Source organism: Melanerpes formicivorus, unplaced genomic scaffold (assembly GCF_026170545.1).
Source record: "Melanerpes formicivorus ecotype bairdi unplaced genomic scaffold, bMelFor1.0.p_v2 SCAF_9, whole genome shotgun sequence".
Classification (NCBI taxonomy): Eukaryota; Metazoa; Chordata; class Aves; order Piciformes; family Picidae; genus Melanerpes; species Melanerpes formicivorus.
Window position 1 is genome coordinate 13,331,673 of NW_027142361.1, and position 20,718 is coordinate 13,352,390.

General features: G+C 41.3%; 1 protein-coding gene across 6 annotated transcripts in view; it reads right to left on the reverse strand.

The window, feature by feature from the left end:
* Positions 1–20,718, reverse strand: part of DTNB (dystrobrevin beta) — a 505,091-nt gene that overhangs the window by 398,624 nt on the left and 85,749 nt on the right. For 5 of the 6 annotated variants that reach the window (XM_068143073.1, XM_068143070.1, XM_068143069.1 and 2 more), the window contains one exon: positions 18,616–18,829. The exons of the other annotated variant lie outside the window; for it this stretch is intronic. In XM_068143073.1, the coding sequence (XP_067999174.1) occupies positions 18,616–18,829 (214 nt within the window). The remainder of the gene's footprint in view (positions 1–18,615; positions 18,830–20,718) is intronic. 6 annotated transcript variants of the gene reach the window in all.

Consider the following 20,718-nt stretch of genomic DNA (forward strand, 5'->3'; position numbering starts at 1 on the left):
CATTTTACTCGAGAACATCGCAAAAGCTGCTCCCGCAGTGCAAGTACACCCCGCGAAGACACCAAACCAGAGTGCTTTGACCGCCCCCCCCCCCTTCCCCCCCCCTCCCCCCCCCCCCCGCCCCCTCTGGCAGCGCATAGCGGACCTGACAACAGCCGCATATCTCCTTTTGAATCCACAAAGCGTTGTCGAGTCCAATTGGCATGGTCCTTTGCGTCACAGACCCTGTGCTCTGTTAATTGGCAGATTGTCTACCTCTAGACAGGGCATCCTTATAATTCCTGGTTCAATACATTCTGATTATGACTGGGCTATGAAAATTATGCTCGATACCATCGCCTCTCCTGTTAGCACTCTTGTTGGGACAGAAATTGCTCAGCTAATACCATCTGAGTCCCGAGTGCCTAAAACTTCTAACAGGATCCAAGGGCAAGAAGGCTCGGGTTCCACCGATATGCCTAATACCTTATTAGCCCTAAAAATCCAAAAGAGAAAACTGGAACAGATTGTAACTGTCAAACACCCTTGTGGACAAATTATACAATTTTCAATTATTATGGATACTGGAGACGATGTCATCATTATACCTAGTCATAAATGGAATGGTCATTAGCCATTGCTCATGGCAAATATTGAAGTCGTGTTTTAAAGGTATCCAAACAACCTGGGTTAGCAAAGAGCCAGTGCAATTAGCTTTTAACTACAGCAAATCAATCACTGTAAGACCGTACATGTTAACATGTTAACAAAGTTGGTGAGGGGTTTGGAACACAAGCCCTATGAGGAGAGGCTGAGGGAGCTGGGGCTGCTTAGCCTGGAGAAGAGGAGACTCAGGGGTGACCTTATCACTCTCTACAACTACCTGAAGGGAGGTTGTAGACAGGCTGATGATGGTCTCTTCTCCCAGGCACCCAGTACCAGAATAAGAGGACACAATCTCAGGCTGCGCCAGGGGAGGTTCAGGTTGGATGTTAGGAAGAAGTTCTATACAGAAAGAGTGATTGCGCTATGGAATGGGTTGCCCGGGGAGGTGGTGGAGTCGCCGTCATTGAAGGTGTTCAGAAGGAGACTTGATGGGGTGCTTGGTGCCATGGGTTAGCTGTTTGGGTGGGTTGGATTGGTTGATGGGTTGGACACGATGATCTTGAAGGTCTCTTCCAACCTGGTTTGGTTTATTCTAATAAAGTTTATTCTAACCCTTCCAGTTGCTCTATTGGGCTGATATGACTTAAGTCAGCTAGGAGCAAAACTTGTTACAGTTCCTTCTTTGTAGTGGCTACTAGTCAGCAACCAACCCTCAAATTAAAATGGAAAACACATAATCCAGTATGGGTGGAACAATGGTCGTTCAGACACGATAGGCTGCAAGTCGTTAAGACCCCAATACAGAAACAATAGCAACTAGAGCATACCTTGCTAGCCACCCACCCCTACCCCCACCCCCAGAAAAGGGAGGATTTTCTGGTACGACTCTTGCCGACCAAAGCTCTGCTCTGATTTAAAGCTACAGTGCTAATTTCTTCATTTCTGATTGCAATGTCCTTAAGAGATTTGTTATTTAGAGTTTTGATAAGTTTTCCTGGTAAGCATAATGAATGGTAAGCATTTAGTATTTACAGATACCTAGTACATAGTAATTGTAGTAAGGTGTGAATACCTAGTAATGTGTTCACATTGTAAGATTTCTTTTGGTTAGAACCTTCTTAGTTGTGTGCCTTGGCATCTCAAAGGAGCTCCATGTAATATAGTTAAGACTTGTAGTAAATAGGTATTCATTTTAAAAAGTATTCCTTAGCTAAGGTAATGTCTTTATATTTCCTTCTGTGATGAATATACTGGTGATTTGTGTCAAAATTATAAGACTTAGAGTGCACTGGGATTAAGGGTCAGGATCTTGTGAGGCCTGTTTAGAGGGTAAAGGGAAAGAAACCTATCTTGCAGACTTGCAAGGACACTGTCTGGTTAATTGGAGACACCACGGCTGAGAAGGAGCTGTCTTAAAGATAAACATTCAGAACTAGGAATTTGTTTTCTTCAGATAAGAAGCCTGCACAATTGAGCATGCGTGCAAGTGGATACTTTGACCCTTACCACACTGAATGTAGGGAGAAGGGATTTGACCATCTATTCTAAGACTAATCATCATATGCCTGCCTTCTATTTAGCATAAGTTTGCTTATGTAAATGATGTAACTATATAAGATGAAGAAAAACTATTGTAAGGCTGCTGTGGAGGTGAAGTTTTGACCCCTCCCAAGCCCAGCGCGCTGCTTTGCTTGCTGATATTGCTTTTATTACCTTTTTACAACCTTTTAGTGCCAATAAATCAGTTACCAAAAACTTTTACCTGGAGTCATCTATAACAAATGGTGCATTGGCCGGGAATCGTCTGAACCTTCACATCTTTTGAACTGCAAATGAAGGGGCGCCCCACAGCATTTTCTGTGGCTTCATTGTAGTCCAAAGACGGAAAGGTCAGCACGATCAGAACTCAATAAAGGCAAGCAAAGAAATTTTTAATTTTTTCTTTTAATTTTTTTTTTCTTTTTTTTCTTTTTCTTTTATTTTCCTTTTTTTTTGTTTGTTGTTTGACGTCCAATTGGAGGACGTGGACCCCGTAAAACTTCGTATACGAGATCCAAGCGACGACAACCACGGTGGTGAGAATACCGCTTGGGGAGGGAAGGATTCGGCTACATTTGTATTCGGCTACCATAGTTTGAGTGTTTGAGTCCGCTGTTTCAGGTTCTGCAAGGGGGGAGGTACGGTGGATCTGGTGCGGTGGCTCTGGCTGGTAAAGAAGAGGGGTATTCGTGAGTAGGAATATTTTGATTATTCCGCTTGCATGATTATTTGTGGTATTGTTCCAATTGAATGAGTATTTGTGGTTTATTCCACTTGCCTAAGTATTTGTGGTAGCCAGGAATTGTATTCGTGAGTAGGAATAGTTTAGGCTGTTCCACTTGCATGAGTTTTTGTAGTAGCCAGGAATTGTATTCGTGAGTAGGAATTGTTTAGACTGTTCCACTTGCATGAGTTTTTGTAGTAGCCAGGAATTGTATTCGTGAGTAGGAATTGTTTAGACTGTTCCACTCGCATGAGTATTTGGAACTCTTTGGATTTTTTTTAGTTTTTTATTTTAGTTTTATTTTATTTTAGTTTTATTTTATTTGTTTATTATTTGTAAGATTTGTGGTAGTCAGGAGAAAATGGGACAAAAGAAGAGTAAGTCATCAAGGCAGGGTGGAGAGAAGGCTTTACCTTCTATTCCACCAGAGAGTCCATTAGGGTTGCTCATTCAATATTGGGAGGATGATGGTCAGAGAAAAGGGAAATCAAAGGAAAGAATGATTCACTACTGTATGGAGGTATGGCCAAAAGAACCATTAAGACCACATGTGTTTTGGCCTATTTTTGGATCTTCTGAGGATTGGATTTGTCAAGCCTTAAATTTACATGTGAACTCTAAAAAGCCTTTTAATCAAGAAGAGAGTGAGTATGCTGACATTTGGATTAGGGCTTCACGGCCTTCTCCTGTTCCAATACTGGCATTAAAAGCTGAGGATAAGGATAAGAGCAAAGAAAAGGAGGAGGAAAAATGGGAACCCTTGGACAACTTACCACCACCTTATCGCCAGGATAGGGGTCGTCGGAATCCCCCAAATCCTCCTCCTCCCCCTACTTCACCTCCCCAAACAAGAGGTAGGACTAGGAATGACAGGAATGAACAAGAGGGAGACATTGTAGGATTACATCCACTCAGGGAAGTACCTATGGGGGGGCAGCAAGGAGGAATAGGGTTTGTGACTGTACCTCTCAGTACCTCAGATGTCCGCAGTTTTAAGAAAGAGATGGGTACCTTGCTGGATGATCCCTTAGGTGTAGCTGAGAGACTGGACCAATTTTTGGGTCCCAATACATATACTTGGAAAGAGATGCAGTCTATTTTGAGTATTCTATTCACTGCAGAGGAAAGAAACATGATTAGACAGGCTGGTATGAGAATATGGGAAAGGCAGAATCAGGGGGGGCCACCAGGAGATCAAAAGTGGCCTAATCAAGACCCTGGGTGGGACCATCAGCAGCCCCAAGGGAGACAGAATATGAGTGACCTGAGAACTATAATAATACAAGGAATTAAAGAAGCTGTTCCTAGAGGACAGAATTTTGATAAAGCTTTTAGTGAACAACAGAAGAAAGATGAATCTCCTACTGAGTGGATGGAGAGATTGAAGAGAAGTTTGCAGATGTATTCTGGAATAGACCCCAATTCTGCAGCTGGAGTGACCCTTATCAGGACACAGTTTGTTGCAAAATCATGGGGAGATATTAGGAAGAAGTTGGAAAAAATCGAGGACTGGCAAGACAGGGGATTAGAAGAATTACTACGGGAAGCTCAGAAGGTATATGTGAGGAGAGATGAAGTTAAACAAAAAACAAAAGCTAAGCTGTTTCTAACTGCTGTAAGAGAAAGTCAGAAACCACAGGAAATAACACGGGAGTGGAAATGGGATAACAGGGTTCAGAAAAACGAAGTCCCTACTTGTCATTACTGCAAAAAGAAGGGACATATTCAGAAAAGATGTAGACAAAAGGAGAAAGATGAGAAAATGTTTAAGGAAGATTAGGGGTGTCAGGGGCTGTATATTTTGGGGACAAGAACATCAAATGAGCCCTTGATAAAGTTACTAGTAGGTCCCCAGAAGGAGGAGGTGACATTTTTGGTAGATACAGGAGCAGAAAAATCGACTATACAGAAGATTCCTAAGGGGGTTGAGGAAGGAAAAAAAACAGCAACAGTAATTGGAGCTAAAGGGGAACCTTTTAAGGTGTCACTGCTTGAAAATATAGAAATAGAATCGGAAAAAAGGATTTGTCTAAATGATTTGTTAGTTGTTCCAGAGGCTGAATACAATCTCTTGGGAAGAGATTTAATCATAAAATTGAAATTGAATTTAGAGAGTCAAGAAGATGGTTTGAGTGTTCGATTATATAAGTTAACTGCAAAGGATGAAAAGGATATAAGTCCAGAAGTTTGGTATGAATATGGGAGTAGAGGAAAAATTGATATGGATCCAATTAAAATTCAAATAATAGACTCAAGTAATCCTATACGTATAAAGCAATATCCTATACCATTAGAAGGGAGAAAAGGTTTGAAACCTATTATAGATGAATTAATAAACAAAGGAACACTAGAACCCTGTATGTCTCCTCACAATACCCCAATCTTACTGATAAAGAAATCAGATGGAACTTACCGTTTAGTACAAGATTTAAGAGCAGTAAATCAGAGAACATTAACTAAATTTCCTGTAGTAACAAATCCATATACATTGTTGAGTCATTTGACCCCAGAATACACTTGGTATAGTGTAATAGATTTGAAAGACGCTTTTTGGGCTTGCCCCTTAGACAAGGACTCAAGGGATTTATTTGCCTTTCAGTGGGAAGATCCTGAAACAGGAAGAAAACAGCAGTTAAGGTGGACTGTGTTGCCTCAGGGGTTCACCGAATCACCAAATTTATTTGGACAGACTTTAGAAAAACTATTACAAGGTTGGGAAATTCCAGCAAATATTAAACTCCTGCAGTATGTGGATGATCTGTTGATAGCAGGAAGAGATGAGGAAGAAACTCGGTCAGCCACAATACAGCTGCTAAACTTTTTGGGGGAAAACGGGCTTAAGGTTTCAAAGTCAAAACTGCAGTTTGTAGAGCAGGAGGTGAAATATCTGGGACATTGGTTAAGTAAGGGTAAAAAGAGGTTGGACCCTGAAAGGGTGTCAGGAATATTAGCATTAAGGGCTCCTGAGTGTAAAAAAGAAATCAGGCAGCTGCTTGGACTTCTGGGGTACTGTCGATCATGGATAGAGGGATACAGCGAAAAGGTGAAATTCCTGTATGAGAAATTGACCCTTAGTAATATCAAGTGGAGTCCAGAGGATGATGAGCGACTGGATAACATAAAAAGAATGTTGATTGAAGCCCCTGTTTTAAATCTGCCTGACGTGGAGAAACCATTTGACCTTTTCGTAAGCACATCTAACCACACCGCATATGGAGTGTTAACCCAGGATTGGGCTGGAAGTAAGAAACCTGTAGGGTATTGTTCCAAGTTGTTAGATCCTGTAAGTAGGGGATGGCCAGCTTGTTTACAAGCCTTAGTGGCAACAGCATTATTAGTAGAAGAAGCACAGAAAATAACTTTTCATGCTCCTTTGAGAGTATACACTCCACATAACATAAGGGGGGTGCTGCAACAAAAGGCAGAAAAATGGCTAACAGATAGCAGAATTTTGAAATATGAGGCTATTTTAATGGAATCACCGGAACTTGAGCTTAGGACTACCAAGGCTCAGAATCCTTCACAGTTTCTGTTCGGAGAACCACCAGAAGACTTACAGCATGACTGTATCGAGATAATTGAGTTACAAACTAAAATAAGACCAGACTTAAAGGACTTTGAGTTGGATGACGGAGAGCGACTATTTATAGATGGGTCTTCCAGGATAGTGGAGGGAAAAAGAAAATCAGGATATGCCATCGTAGATGGAGAAATGAGGATAGTTGAATCAGGTCCTTTAAGTGCCAGCTGGTCAGCCCAAGCCTGTGAACTGTATGCTCTACTCCGAGCATTAGAGTTGTTTAAGAACAAATCAGGGACTATCTATACCGACTCTAAATATGCATATGGGGTAGTGCATACCTTTGGAAAACTTTGGGAGGAAAGAGGATTAATAAATACTCAGGGAAAGGGGCTTATACATCAGGAGTTAGTGGTAAAAGTCCTTAAAGCCTTAAGGGGTCCTAAAAATATTGCAGTGGTTCACATAAAGGGACATCAAAGGGGATTAGAATATCACATTCGTGGAAACAATGCTGCAGATAGTGAAGCAAGGAGTGCTGCCTTAAGGAATCAGGGAAGAGATCTGAAGATTTTACACTTAGAACAAGAAAACCCAGAAAAAGCTGAATTAAAGGTTTATCAAGAGGAAGAATTGAATAAAATAAAAGAAATGGGGGCCATACTGAAGGAGGGAAAGTGGAATCTTCCAGATGGAAAGGAAGTATTACCCAAAGCTTATGCTAGGGTAATTATGAATAGGTTGCATGCTCATACTCATTGGGGTTCTAAGGCCTTGGGAGAGGCCTTCCTTAAGCAGTATGCCTGCATTGGAGTATACGAGATAGCGAGACAAGTAACACAGGGGTGCTTGACATGTCAGAAGATAAACAGAAAAACATTCAGACAGGCAGCAATGGGAGGAAGGCAAGTGGCTGTAAGACCATTTGAAAAGATACAAGTAGATTTTACTGAATTACCTAAAATAGGGAGAATTAAGTATTTGTTAGTAATAATAGATCACCTCACCCGGTGGGTGGAGGCTTTCCCTACAGCAAGGGCTACAGCACAGACTGTAGCAAAAGTGTTATTAGAAGAAGTGATTCCAAGATATGGAATAATCCAAGTAATTGACTCAGATCAAGGGACACACTTTACTTCTAAGGTTGTGAAATTATTAATGCAAGCCTTGGGAACTAGGTGGGAATACCATACTCCGTGGCACCCTCAGAGTTCCGGACGGGTGGAGAGGATGAATCAAACCATAAAACAGCAGTTAATGAAATTGATGGTGGAGACACGAATGTCTTGGATTAAATGTTTACCATTGGCATTGTTGAACATTCGAACCAAACCCCATGGGGATATGGGTCTTTCCCCCTATGAACTGCTATATGGAATGCCCTATATCCAGGGGATGCCCCTTAAAGATAATTTAATTGAAGATTGGAATATAAAGCAATATGTCATCCAAATTGGGAAAAGACTGAATGAGTTACGGAAAATGGGTATATTATCTCAGACCCCACCTTTGGGATTCGCTATACATGAAATTAAAGCTGGGGATAAAGTGTTGATAAAATCATGGAAAGAGAAATCATTGTTTCCCCTTTGGGAGGGACCTTTTCTTGTTTTATTAACCACAGATACGGCTGTCCGGACTGCTGAAAAAGGGTGGACGCATGTTTCGAGAGTAAAAGGACCAGTTCAGGAATGAACGGGACCCCTGAGCCTGGAGAGATAAAAGTGACTCGGCGGAGAAAGTGAAACTGTCATCAGTACGACTTCCACGCCACCTACACAAATTGCTTGAAGTACCTCCACGACTGCAGCGAGTGCCGACAGACCAGATAAACATTCTAATAGACATAGCACCACAGTCGGAGGCTCTGGAGCATGTGATCTTGAATCTGCACAGCACGAAAACACTGAAGAACATCCTCATTCCATTCCGTGTATAAAACATCATAGAACTTATGAAGGATGGGTGACTTGTAAATGTTTTAATTGTTGTAAGAAATGGTTTTATATTTCTCATAATCAAAAAAATATTTGGTCCTGAATGCTGAATCTAAAAATAGGCAGTTTGGGCTGGTAAATACAGAAAACCTATTTTGTGGTGAGGAAAAGGATTTAAATCCCCATGGAAAATTATTGAAAGGGATTGACATAAGTGGGAAATAAAGACTAGAGAAATTTTAGTTGGGAAATATCAGGAATAATTAAAAGGGATTAGTAAAAGGAAAAGTAAGAGACATAAGATTTTGAAGGAAGAGGAATTGAAATAACAAAAGCACAATGGGAAATGGTAAACGAACTAACCAAGGAAGTAGAGAAGAGACTCCAAATGGAATTTTGAAGTGGGTTAAGGAGTTAAAATCTGTAGGACTCCTGAAGAATGTAACTGCTGCCGAGAAGAAAATACACCCGGCTGCTGGTTGCACCCCAGCAGGCCGAGGAGGCAGAGTTAACATATACTGGTGGAGCCTAATTTTGATCCTAACCCTATTTGCACATAAGGAGTCCAATCAAGATCAAAAACCACGTTCCCATGTGTGGATGAATTCTCTTTCAACATTAGTAATGATATACAAATTAAAAGGAGCTAAGATCATAACCCCATTAATCATATTGATGATAGCACCATTTGAAGTAAGGTCATGGGAACAAAACACTTATCTGCATCTATTGAAAGGGATAGTGAATAGTTATAATTTGACTGATTGTTGGATCTGTTCCCGGCTACCTAAAAATTCGGCCCATGGGCTTCCTTTAATAGGAACAGCCTTTCCTAATGTAACAGAAATACAAAAAGTATTCCAAAATCATAAACATGAGGAACATATGGAGATTCCACAATCTCAGTTAAGGTGGAAATTACAATTTGAGGAACCTTTACATGCGAATATGCCAGTACCTTGTGTCCAGCGATGTTGGGAAATAACTATAGACAAGAATAAAGGGGGAAATAGAACTGACCCTGGATGTGGAGATGTAATTTTTATAGGGCAATATTCAAAGTGTTCACAATTTATTAGCTATGGAGAAGCAAATATGTGGAATCTTGATCAGACCGGAGAGAAAAGACACATACCTAAAGGATGGCAAATACCTATTGGATCAGGATGGTATTGGATATGTGGTAAAATTGCTTATAAGGTATTACCCTTAGGATGGCAAGGAAGATGTGCTATAGGACCAGTCTATCCTCATATCTTTATAGTAAATCAACCACAGGGATTACTTAGAAGCTTTGCAAGAAAAACTAAGAGAGGAGCAAATCCACTAGTAATTAGACATAGTAAGTTTCATAGTTTTGCTAGGTGGTTTCTGCCTTGGCTTGGAGTTAGTGAACTTGAAAAAGCAATGGTAAATTTTTCTGCTACAGTTGAAATCATGATGAATGCAAGCATAGATGCAATAAAAGCGCAGCAAATTGAAATCAATAGTCTCTCGAAAATATCTACTCAGAATAGATTAGCTTTGGATTTTTTATATGTTAAGGAAGGGGGTGTATGCGTAGTCATAAATGTAAGTTGTTGTAGTTATGTTAATCTAGATAAACGAGTGGAAACAGATTTACAGGCGATCGTAAACCACAATCAGATATTACATCAGATTTCTTTAGATGATACTTCTTGTGGATTTAAAGAAATATGGGATAAATTAACTTTCTGGTTACCAAATCTAAATTGGCTTAAACATTTGTTTGTAATATTTGTTGGAATAATTGTGATATTGCTATGCATAATACTCTGCAATTGTTGTTACAAAATACTAAGACCTTTAAGTAAGATTGCTCATGTTAACGAGTTACAAGTAGAGAATTATGATCAGAATGTGATCAGAACAGATGAACCTAGCCATGATCCAGTTAAAGAAGTATTGAAAAATTTAGAAATTTTAACACAAATCAATGATAACAAAAAGAAAATGGGGGATTGTGATGAATATACTGGTGATTTGTGTCAAAATTATAAGACTTAGAGTGCACTGGGATTAAGGGTCAGGATCTTGTGAGGCCTGTTTAGAGGGTAAAGGGAAAGAAACCTATCTTGCAGACTTGCAAGGACACTGTCTGGTTAATTGGAGACACCACGGCTGAGAAGGAGCTGTCTTAAAGATAAACATTCAGAACTAGGAATTTGTTTTCTTCAGATAAGAAGCCTGCACAATTGAGCATGCGTGCAAGTGGATACTTTGACCCTTACCACACTGAATGTAGGGAGAAGGGATTTGACCATCTATTCTAAGACTAATCATCATATGCCTGCCTTCTATTTAGCATAAGTTTGCTTATGTAAATGATGTAACTATATAAGATGAAGAAAAACTATTGTAAGGCTGCTGTGGAGGTGAAGTTTTGACCCCTCCCAAGCCCAGCGCGCTGCTTTGCTTGCTGATATTGCTTTTATTACCTTTTTACAACCTTTTAGTGCCAATAAATCAGTTACCAAAAACTTTTACCTGGAGTCATCTATAACACTTCTTAGATATAGACTAGAAAAAATACAAAAAAATGTAAAAAACAAAAAAAGGTAAACAAAAAGGTAACGTGCAAAGAAAAAATTTAAACATAGAAATATATAACAAAAGCACAAAAACTCTGGATACAAAACATAGAGTGCTAAATAACAGAATAATAATAAGAAAGAAGAGCAACAATAAAAACAAAATATTAAAAACAAAATATGACACACTGAAAAATCATAAGGATTACTAACACAGAATAGCTATTAACAAAAAACATAAAAATTGTTAGCAAATAATAAAAATAAGGATTATCAAGACTACTAGATTAAAACAAAAAGTTATACAAAGAAAAAATCAAGAAAATTAGAATGAAAAATTATAATAAAAAAGAATTAATAGAAAAGAAGGCTAAAAAATATAATAAAAAAACAAAAATGAAAATTAAAATAAAAAATACATTAAATAAAGCAAACATGCAAAAAAAAATAAAGAATATAAGATCAAAAAAGAAATGATTAAACACTAGATAAAAAGAAAAAATAGAAATTACAAAAATAAAAGAAATTGAAAATAAAAAATTGATTAGAATAACAAATTAAAATACAGATAAAAAAATTACAATAAGAAAATAAAAACGATAATAAAGAAGGTAAAGAAGAAATGGATTTAAGAAATGACAAAAAGTAAGTTAAAAATAATGATAATAAAAATTTAAAGAAAAAAGAAAAATTAAAATACAAAATAACAAAAATTAATTTAATAAAATATATATCAAAATTAGATTAAAATTAACAAAAAAAAAGTTAACAAAAATAATTAAAAAGTGCAGATAAAAAAAATAAAAATAATAAAATGCAAAAAAAAACCCACATTAAAACAGTATAAAAATAATTTAAAAACAAAAATTTAAATTAATTAAAGATTAAACAGAAGAACTAGATTAAAAGTAAAAATATTAAGCATACCAAAATAATAAATTCAGAATAGAAAATAATAACTAAAAATGAAATGAAATAACAAAAGAAACAAAATAAATAATAAAAGAAATGCATTCAACATAAAATGTGAAACTACTCAAATTAGAATAAAAAAAAAGATATAAAGATAATTTAAAAAATGAAATTATAAGAAATTATAAAATTAAACAAAAACAATTGCAAACATGTAGAAAAAAATATAAACTTAGGGAAAAAATATATACATATAATGAAATGAAACAAAAATTAAATAGATTTATTGAAAGTAGACTTCAAAATATTAAAGAAATGAATCAAAAATTAATTACAAAGTTAAAAATAGCTCACATTAAGAACAAACAAAAAAACCCCAGTCAAAACTAGTTACAAAATATGTGGAATCATAGACTCGTGGAATGAGTCAGGGTTGGAAAGGACCACAGGGATCATTTAGTTCCAACCACTGCCATGGGCAGGGACATCTCACACTGGATCAGGCAGGCTAGAGCCTCGTCCAGCCTGGTCTTAAACACTTCCAGGCATGGGGCCTCAGCCATCTCCCTGGACAACCCATTCCAGGGCTTCACCACTTTCACAGTGAAGAACTTCTTCCTCACATCCAGCCTGAATCTTCCCATCCCCAGCCTTGTTCCATTCTCCCTAGTCCTGTCATTTCCTGACATGCTAGGATGTCCCTCCCCAGCATTCTTGTAGGCTCTCTTCAGATACTGGATGGCCACGATCAGGTCACCTTGAGCCTTCTTTTCTGCTAACTGCAATCATCGCAATAAAGAATGGCAGAAGAATCCAAGACCATGAGGACACAGCATTTCCCATGCAGTCGAACATCGATCACAATAACTGTTATGATCATCTGGGATCAAACAGCATCACTCAGAAGAATGTACCACAGCATCATGTGAATTAGGACTGAATATTGTGGTTGCTTAATAACTTTGTATTCTCTCTTGTTAACTAAGTGTGCCTCTGAATGTAGACATCCTAGAGGATACAGTTTCATCTTTACATTTTGCTTAGTAGAGATTATTAAAAAAAAAAAAGGGAAAAGAGAGAATACCCCATAGCAAAAAATTAGCTCATGGCAACCCTAGAAATGCTGTAACCCTAGGGACATCAACTTTGCAAAGTGCTGTAACCCTTTCACCACAAGACTGCACAAACACGGCACAACTGTCATGAAAATGACAATCAGCAAACCTGCTTAGCACTGACCACAACGACAGTCACGATAAACCAAGATGTCAACATAAAGCATCTAACTTATAATTGAGTGTTGTGACTGCTTGACTGTTGTGTGAACATTAAGAGATCAGAATTACTAGGATGAGCAAAAACACATTATTCTGTGTAATTTTATATTGGGCAAAGCAATGAAGCTCTTTTTGCTCTTGCTGCTTGCATGCAAGTTTTCTGTCTGTGAAGCTAGAGCCTGGCCAGATTTACCTTTACAGATTAAAGAAATCTTGCTACCATTAAACAATTCATGATTTTTGACCATCCTAGAGAAAATAAAGATGCAACATAATCCTAAAGCAGATTGCAAGAGACAGTGCAAAGGATTGCATTTGTGCCTCAATCTCTGTGTGCAATGCGTTCAGGCATAATCAAGTCTTCTCTGTCAATAAGAGGAGTGAAATGTAAAGATCAGAACTGTTAAGATCTAAGTTCTTCTTTACAATGTTTGTTATCTTTGACCATGTATTCTGCCAACTCTGTAGAGCATTGTAACTAGTTCAACTTAAGCTTTGTGCCTTGTATGGGTTACATCAGTCTGTTAGACATGCTGCACTACAGAACTCTTGCTTTTGCTATTCAGCTTAGCTTTACCTTGCTTGCTTCTGTGTTTGCAGTAGCATCTTGCATGGGATGAGAACAACTCCCATGACCAGATTGCTCATAAAAACAAAAAGGGGGATTTGTGGCAATGCCAGCGACGAGCAGTGTGAGCAATCTGGCAGTGCAGGCCTAGAGCCTGACATGGTGGTAGGCCATGCTCAGCATAAATGCAGAGCCAGCTAGCAGTGTAGCAAAACAGTGCTGTGCCTGCAGCATGTAACTAAAACAAGGCACTGGTAGCTATAAACATGGACAGTTATCTTGGGACAACAGGACATGCACCTGCATCAACAACCTCGTTGTGTCATTTGTAGTTGGACCAATAATCTATAATAGTGCGATGTGTGGTCATCATAGGGAACCAATGAAGCCATGCCAACAAGGCACTCCGAGTTTATATAAGAAGTTGTAGCAGTTCCCTTGGTACGCACTTCTGCCTTTCCTGTCTCCTGTTTCTTCTACACTTTACTGTGCTATACTTGCACTACAGGCCTGCTCCATAGGCCTGCACCTCAGGCCTGCACCATCGGCCTGCAACACTGGAACAATAAAGGAACAATACTCGATCATATTGGTCAGCCGTATTGATTCCCATCTCCGTCGCCCCGTTACAAGGTAACTTCTAAATCTTGTATACCACGTCCATAGAATTATAAAGATTGGGGGTGTAGTAAGAGGTGACATCTTGAGGGAGAAGCAGACAAGGCAGGTGACCCTAAATTGACCAACAAAGGATTTCATTACATGGACATGATTTTCAGCATAAGGTTGAGGGACCACAAGGGTCAAGCCTCTTTTTTAACAGCCAGTGTCTGAGGAGGGACTCTGTCCATTCTGCCTTTGATCCTGATCTGTGTGTTCCTCAATCCAGTTCCAGAATCCAGTTCCTGTCTTCTGCTGAGTCCATTCTGGGACTTCCCCAGTGCCTGCCCCCATCATCAGTGGTAATGGTGACATCATTGCCATCAGGGGGCTGAGTTCAGTATTGGCTTGTATCCATTTGTATCTATTTCACTTTATTGTTATTATGTTCAGAGCTGATTTTTATTATTGTTCATTTTGCTGATTGTTATTATGTTCAGAGCTGCGTCCAGTTCTGGAGGCCCTATTACAAGAGGGATATGGACGTGCTGGAATGTGTCCAGAGAAGGGCCACAAGGATGATCAGAGGGCTGGAGCACCTCTCCTACGAGGACAGACTGAAGGAGTTGGGGCTGTTCAGTCTGCAGAAGAGAAGGCTCCGAGGTGACCTAATTGTGGCCTTCCAGTATCTGAAGGGGGCCTACAGGAAGGCTGGGGAGGGACTTCTCAGGATCTCAGGTAGTGATAGGACTAGGGGGAATGGAATGAAGCTGGAGGTGGGGAGATTCAGGCTGGACGTGAGGAGGAGGTTCTTCACCATGAGAGTGGTGAAGCCCTGGAATGGGTTGTCCAGGGAGGTGGTTGAGGCCCTGTGCCTGGAGGTGTTTAAGACCAGGCTGGATGAGCCTGAGACTGTGTCCTCTTGTTCTGGTACTGGGTGCCTGGGAGAAGAGACCATCATCAGCCTGTCTACAACCTCCCTTCAGGTAGTTGTAGAGAGCAAGAAGGTCTTCCCTGAATCTCCTCTTCTCCAGGCTAGGCAACCCCAGCTCCCTCAGTCTTTCTTCATAGGGCTTGTGTTCCAAACCCCGCACCAACTTCGTTGCCCTTCTCTGGACTCATTCCAGCAAGTCAACATCCTTCCTAAACTGAGGGGCCCAGAACTGGACACAGTACTCGAGGTGTGGCCTAACCAGTGCAGTGTACAGGGGCAGAATCACCTCCCTGCTCCTGCTGGCCACACTGTTCCTGATGCAGGCCAGGATGCCATTGGCCCTCTTGGCTGCCTGGGCACACTGCAGGCTCATGTTCAGCCTACCATCAACCAGCACCCCCAGCTCCCTCTCTGCCTGGCTGCTCTCCAGCCACTCTGACCCCAGCCTGTAGCTCTGCATGGGGTTGTTGTGGCCAATGTGCAGAACCCGGCACCTGGATGTGTTAAATCTCATGCCGTTGGACTCTGCCCATCTGTCCAGCCTGTCAAGGTCCCTCTGCAGAGCCTCTCTACCCTCCAGCAGATCAACTCCTGCCCCAGCTTGGTGTCGTCAGCAAATTTACTGATGATCGACTCAATGCCCTCATCCAGATCATCAATAAAGATGTTAAAGTGCACAGGGCCCAGCACTGATCCTTGGGGCACACCACTAGTGACTGGCCGCCAGCTGGATGTGGCACCATTCACCACCACTCTCTGGGCTCGGCCCTCCAGCCAGTTCCTAACCCATCGCAGTGTGCTCCCATCCAAGCCATGGGCTGACAGCTTGGCCAGGAGTTTGCTATGGGGGACGGTGTCAAAGGCCTTGCTGAGGTCCAGGTAGACCACATCCACAGGCCTCCCCACATCCACCAGGTGGGTCACCTGATCATAGAAGGAGATCAGGTTGGTCAGGCAGGACCTGCCCTTCCTAAATCCATGCTGGCTAGGCCTGATCCCTTGGCCATCCTGTAAGTGTTGTGTTATTGCACTCAGGATGACCTGTTCCATGATCTTGCCTGGCACTGACGTCAGGCTGACAGGCCTATAATTCCCTGGCTCATCCAACCGGCCCTTCTTGTGGATGGGCACCACGTTGGCCAGCTTCCAGTCTTCTGGGACATCTCCAGTGAGCCAGGACTGCTGGAAAATGATGGAGAGTGGCTTGGCCAGCTCATCTGCCAGCTCTCTCAGCACCCTAGGATGAATCCCATCTGGTCCCATGGACTTGTGGGGATCCAAGCTGCTGAGGAGAGTTCCAACCACCTCCTCATGGAACATAGGGAAACTGTGCAGCTCCCTGGCTCCTTCTGCCAGCTCTGCAGGCCAGCTGTCTGGAAGACATTCTGTCCTGCTAGTAAAAATTGAGGCAAAGAAGGTGTTAAGTATCTCTGCCTTTTCCTCATCCCTTGATACAACATTTCCCTCCATGTCAACCAAGGAGTGGAGGTTGTCCTTTCCCTTCCTCTTGCTATTAATATATTTATAGAAGGACTTTTTGTTGTCTTTCACAGTAGAGGCCAGTTTAAGCTCCAAATGTGCTTTTGCCTCCCTAATTTTCTTCCTACATGATTTGGCAACATCCTTAAACATTCTGTGGGTTGCCTCACCTTTCTTCCAAAGATGATACACCCTCTTTTTTTCCCTTAGTTCTATTAAAAGTTCATTGCCCATCCAGGCTGGCCGTCTGCCCCCGTGGCTCATCTTTTGGCACATTGGCACAGCCTGTCCCTGCACCTTCAAGAGTTCGTCTTTGAAGCAGGTCCAGCCCTCCTGGCCCCTAAACACCCTCCGACCACCACATCACCCACCAGCCCTTCCCTGTTGGTGAAGAGGAGGTCAAGCATAGCCTTGCCCCTGGAAGGCTCTCGCAGCACCTGGGATAAGAAGCTGTCCTCCATGCATTCTAAGAACCTCCTAGACTGTCTCCTCTCTGCTGTGTTGAGATCCCAGCAGATGTCAGGCAGGTTGAAGTCACCCATGAGAACAAGGTCCGGAGATCTTGAGACAGCCTTAAGATGCCTATAGAATGCTTCATCAACATCTTCCTCCTGGTTGGGTGGTCTCCAAAGGGTTGCTCTCTATCCATCCTCTGCTCAGCCTGCTCAGGTGCTGTCTGCCACACTGATGAACTCCTGGAGAGGGAGCTTCAGCCCTACCTCTCATTTTACTCTTGGTTCTCCCTCTGCTCCACACAGCTCAGCATCCCAGCTTCTGTCTTTATGCCAGATGCCAGGCAGAGGGAGCTGAAGGGAAGCTGTTCCACTGTGCTGGGATCCAGCCTGCTGCTTGGGTCCAACAAGAGGCACAGCTTGCAGATCTGGGGGTAGGAAAACCCCTCTCTGACTAAAGCCTCAAGCTTTTCAGCCAGCTCCCCAAAACACAATCATTTCTATTTTGAAATTCTACATTTCTTAGTGTGATCTATCTCAGAATAACTAAACCTAATACACATTTGATTCTGTTGTCACAGCTGTCTTCCTGCTCTGAGCTTTGGGTTGTTTGAATCTGTCCTTGGAGAGTCAAGAATTGTTCTGAAGTCTTGGACTTCTGGGGGCTTCTTTTCTGGTGATGATAAGATTAAGAAAGGATCCAAGTCTGGACATTACAAATAGAGCAATTATTTGGTATATTTATTGTTGCAGATTGCCATGGGTAAAAGTCAGCCTGTGACAATATTCAGGCCACAAGCAGTTCTCCACTGCTCTGAGAGGGCAAAAGCAGAAGGAACATAAGGCTGAAGTAATAGGTCACTTGAAAAAGAGAAGAGAAAAAGTAAGAAGTGCTAAACCACAGTGAAAGACTTGCAGTTGCTACTCAGAGAATCCACAGAGACACATCTACTTAAGAAGATCAGCAAACCAAACCTTGAAGAAAGAGGCTGCAAAAGAAACTCATAACAGTGAGCAAAAGGAAATGCCTGGACACTCTCCTGAATGAGTAATTGAGCTTCTCCCAGTCTAGAAATGAGAATTAGCCTTTATGGGGTCACAGCATGTTAGAATGGGATAGAAATAGCATTATAAAATGGTCTTGTGGATCAAGAGTTAGTAAAACACTTTCACTTTTTCACAATACTGCCATACCACCAAAAGGTTAACATTAAAAGGTTCTATCACAGCCTGTAGAGCAGAGCACCATTTCACTTCATCATCTTCAGGTCAGACACACAGCATACAACAGCCTGCCACTTACAGAGGGCACTAACTCATCTTTCTTAAGGGAGCAGGTTTCAAGACAAAGCGCTGCTGCTGTGGCAGTGCAAAGCTCTGCAGACCCCACCACCATACTCAAGGCAGCTGCGTGTCTGTGCCACACCATTTCAGGAGCTCCAGAAACAGCATGCGGAGAGTTTGCCAGACTCATGCAGTTCGTTGGCTGCATTCAGCTAACTAAAAAAGAAAATTAGTTTTAGAGGAGTTACTAGCCTGTCATATGCTGCTATCATGAAGTTGAGGAGGAGGCTGATGGATTGCTCTACACTGATTTGGTGGATAGAAGGAAGGCGTTTGTTTAGCTGGTAGTAGATGGATGAAATTATTGTTTCTAGTCGAGACACGTTGATCTCTGTGTTATGATCCAAAGTGTTAAGGCCATTATCTCGGAAGGCTTCAATCATATTCCAGATATCAACAAGATGAACTAAAAATAAAGGAAAAAAAAAATTAACTTCTATTCTGTAACGCATGCAAGCTTATTTTATGGTACTGTTGCTGGTTACTATGTTAGCTTTCACTCTGGAATGAACAGTTACTTATTGGTACTCATAGGGAGAGACAGTCTCTTGATATTTATACTCATAGTTCGTGTCAGCTAGTCAAAAGCAACAGAGCAGTGCCCAGACATCTTGAGTGCCTTTTATTCCACCCTTTGACCTCTGGGTGCTCTGAGAGAACAACTTCCTAAAGGAGAAAAGTGATCTTCCATCATCATGCAGGGCACTCTATTAGGTATCTCCATCTGAAAGAGATATCAGCCATATTCTACATCCACTACAATCTGGTTACAATAACTTTGAACATCCTCATGTTGACTAGTACTTGAGCACTGAGGGAGAAGCTTCATGTTCCAGTTAAACTACAACTATTTCCAGTGGATCCAGTTGCCAAGTCGAGAGCACAACACCTTGTAAACACAGGTCCACAACTCCAAAGTGTTCCTCTAAATTATTCTGCTGTATCTTAGGGCATATCTAAATGTTAACAGTGTAGAGAAAAAGGTTTTCAAACCCACACTGAGTATCTGCAGAACCACATTAAACAGCACTTTTAAACGTTCCAAAGCTTGGAAAGTAGGTATGAGAGTGGGAGAAGACATCTAAGGATCAAAGGAAATCCACCACTCCAAACTGAATGTGATCCAACAGTTACAAAGGACAGACTCACTTGCTAACTTCACACCTTTCATTATCTTAACTTACAAAACAAGGCTCTGAAGTAAGGGTGTGATCTTTAACATTTCATAGAACCAGAGAGTGTTTTGGGTGGGAAAGGACCTTTAAAGCTCATCTAGACCAACTAACCCTGCAGTCAGCCAGGACATCTTCAACTACAGCAGGTTGCTCAGAGCCCCATCTAATCATACCTGGAATGGTTCCAGAGATGAGGCATCTACCACCTCTCTGGACAAGCTGGGCCAGTGTCCCACAATCCTCAGTGTAAAAAATTTCTTTCTTCTCTCTAGCCTGAATCTCCCCTTATTTAGCTTAAAACCATCACCCCTTGTCCTGTCACAGAAGGCCCTGCCAAAAAGGACCCTTATAGGTCCCTTTAAGTACTGAAAGGCCAACATAAGGCCTTCCCAGAGCCTTCTCTTCTCCAGGCTGAACAAGCCCGACTCTCTCAGCCTGTCCCTAGCCCTCAGATCTTTTCTGTGGCCCTTCTTGCATAAAACTCATCTTATGGTTTCTCACCTGAAAACCACACAATGATAAAAGCCAGGCTGCCTCTTCACACCCAACATAAGCCCCTGCATCACCCTGTGTCCAGACAAAGACAATGAACGCACAATAATCTATACATACAGGTATCAGTCAGTTGGGCCCAAAGTATGAAATGTAGTATCCTCAGCATTTCTTAATACCTCTCTAGAGATTCAGAGAGGTTTTTGATTCAAAAGCAGGAATTACAGACCAGGACTTACACTTTTCCACAGGGACAAAAACGTTGGAAGCCATTCACCAAATACAAGGCACTGGGGGCTGTCAGAACAGCCCTGAGACACAAATGGCCCAGGGACAGCTGTGCTGAAGTGGTATACGTCCCCTAGAGGTTTCCTCAGCTGGTGAACTACCCTCTTCCACACCAGACACACACCAATTCCACTGCACTGGAATCTTCCTGCATACATCAGTCTGTTCCACTTTTTGCCACATCCAGTTCAACGCTGGTAGCAGAATGCAGAGTAGGATTATCTATTCACTCTTGGATTGATCCTTGTTTTAGTGACCACAGAGGAGAATGAGAAAACTTAAACTAACTAGCATGGCATAAACATACAGAATTCTTTATGTTGTTACATTTCTTCTATGC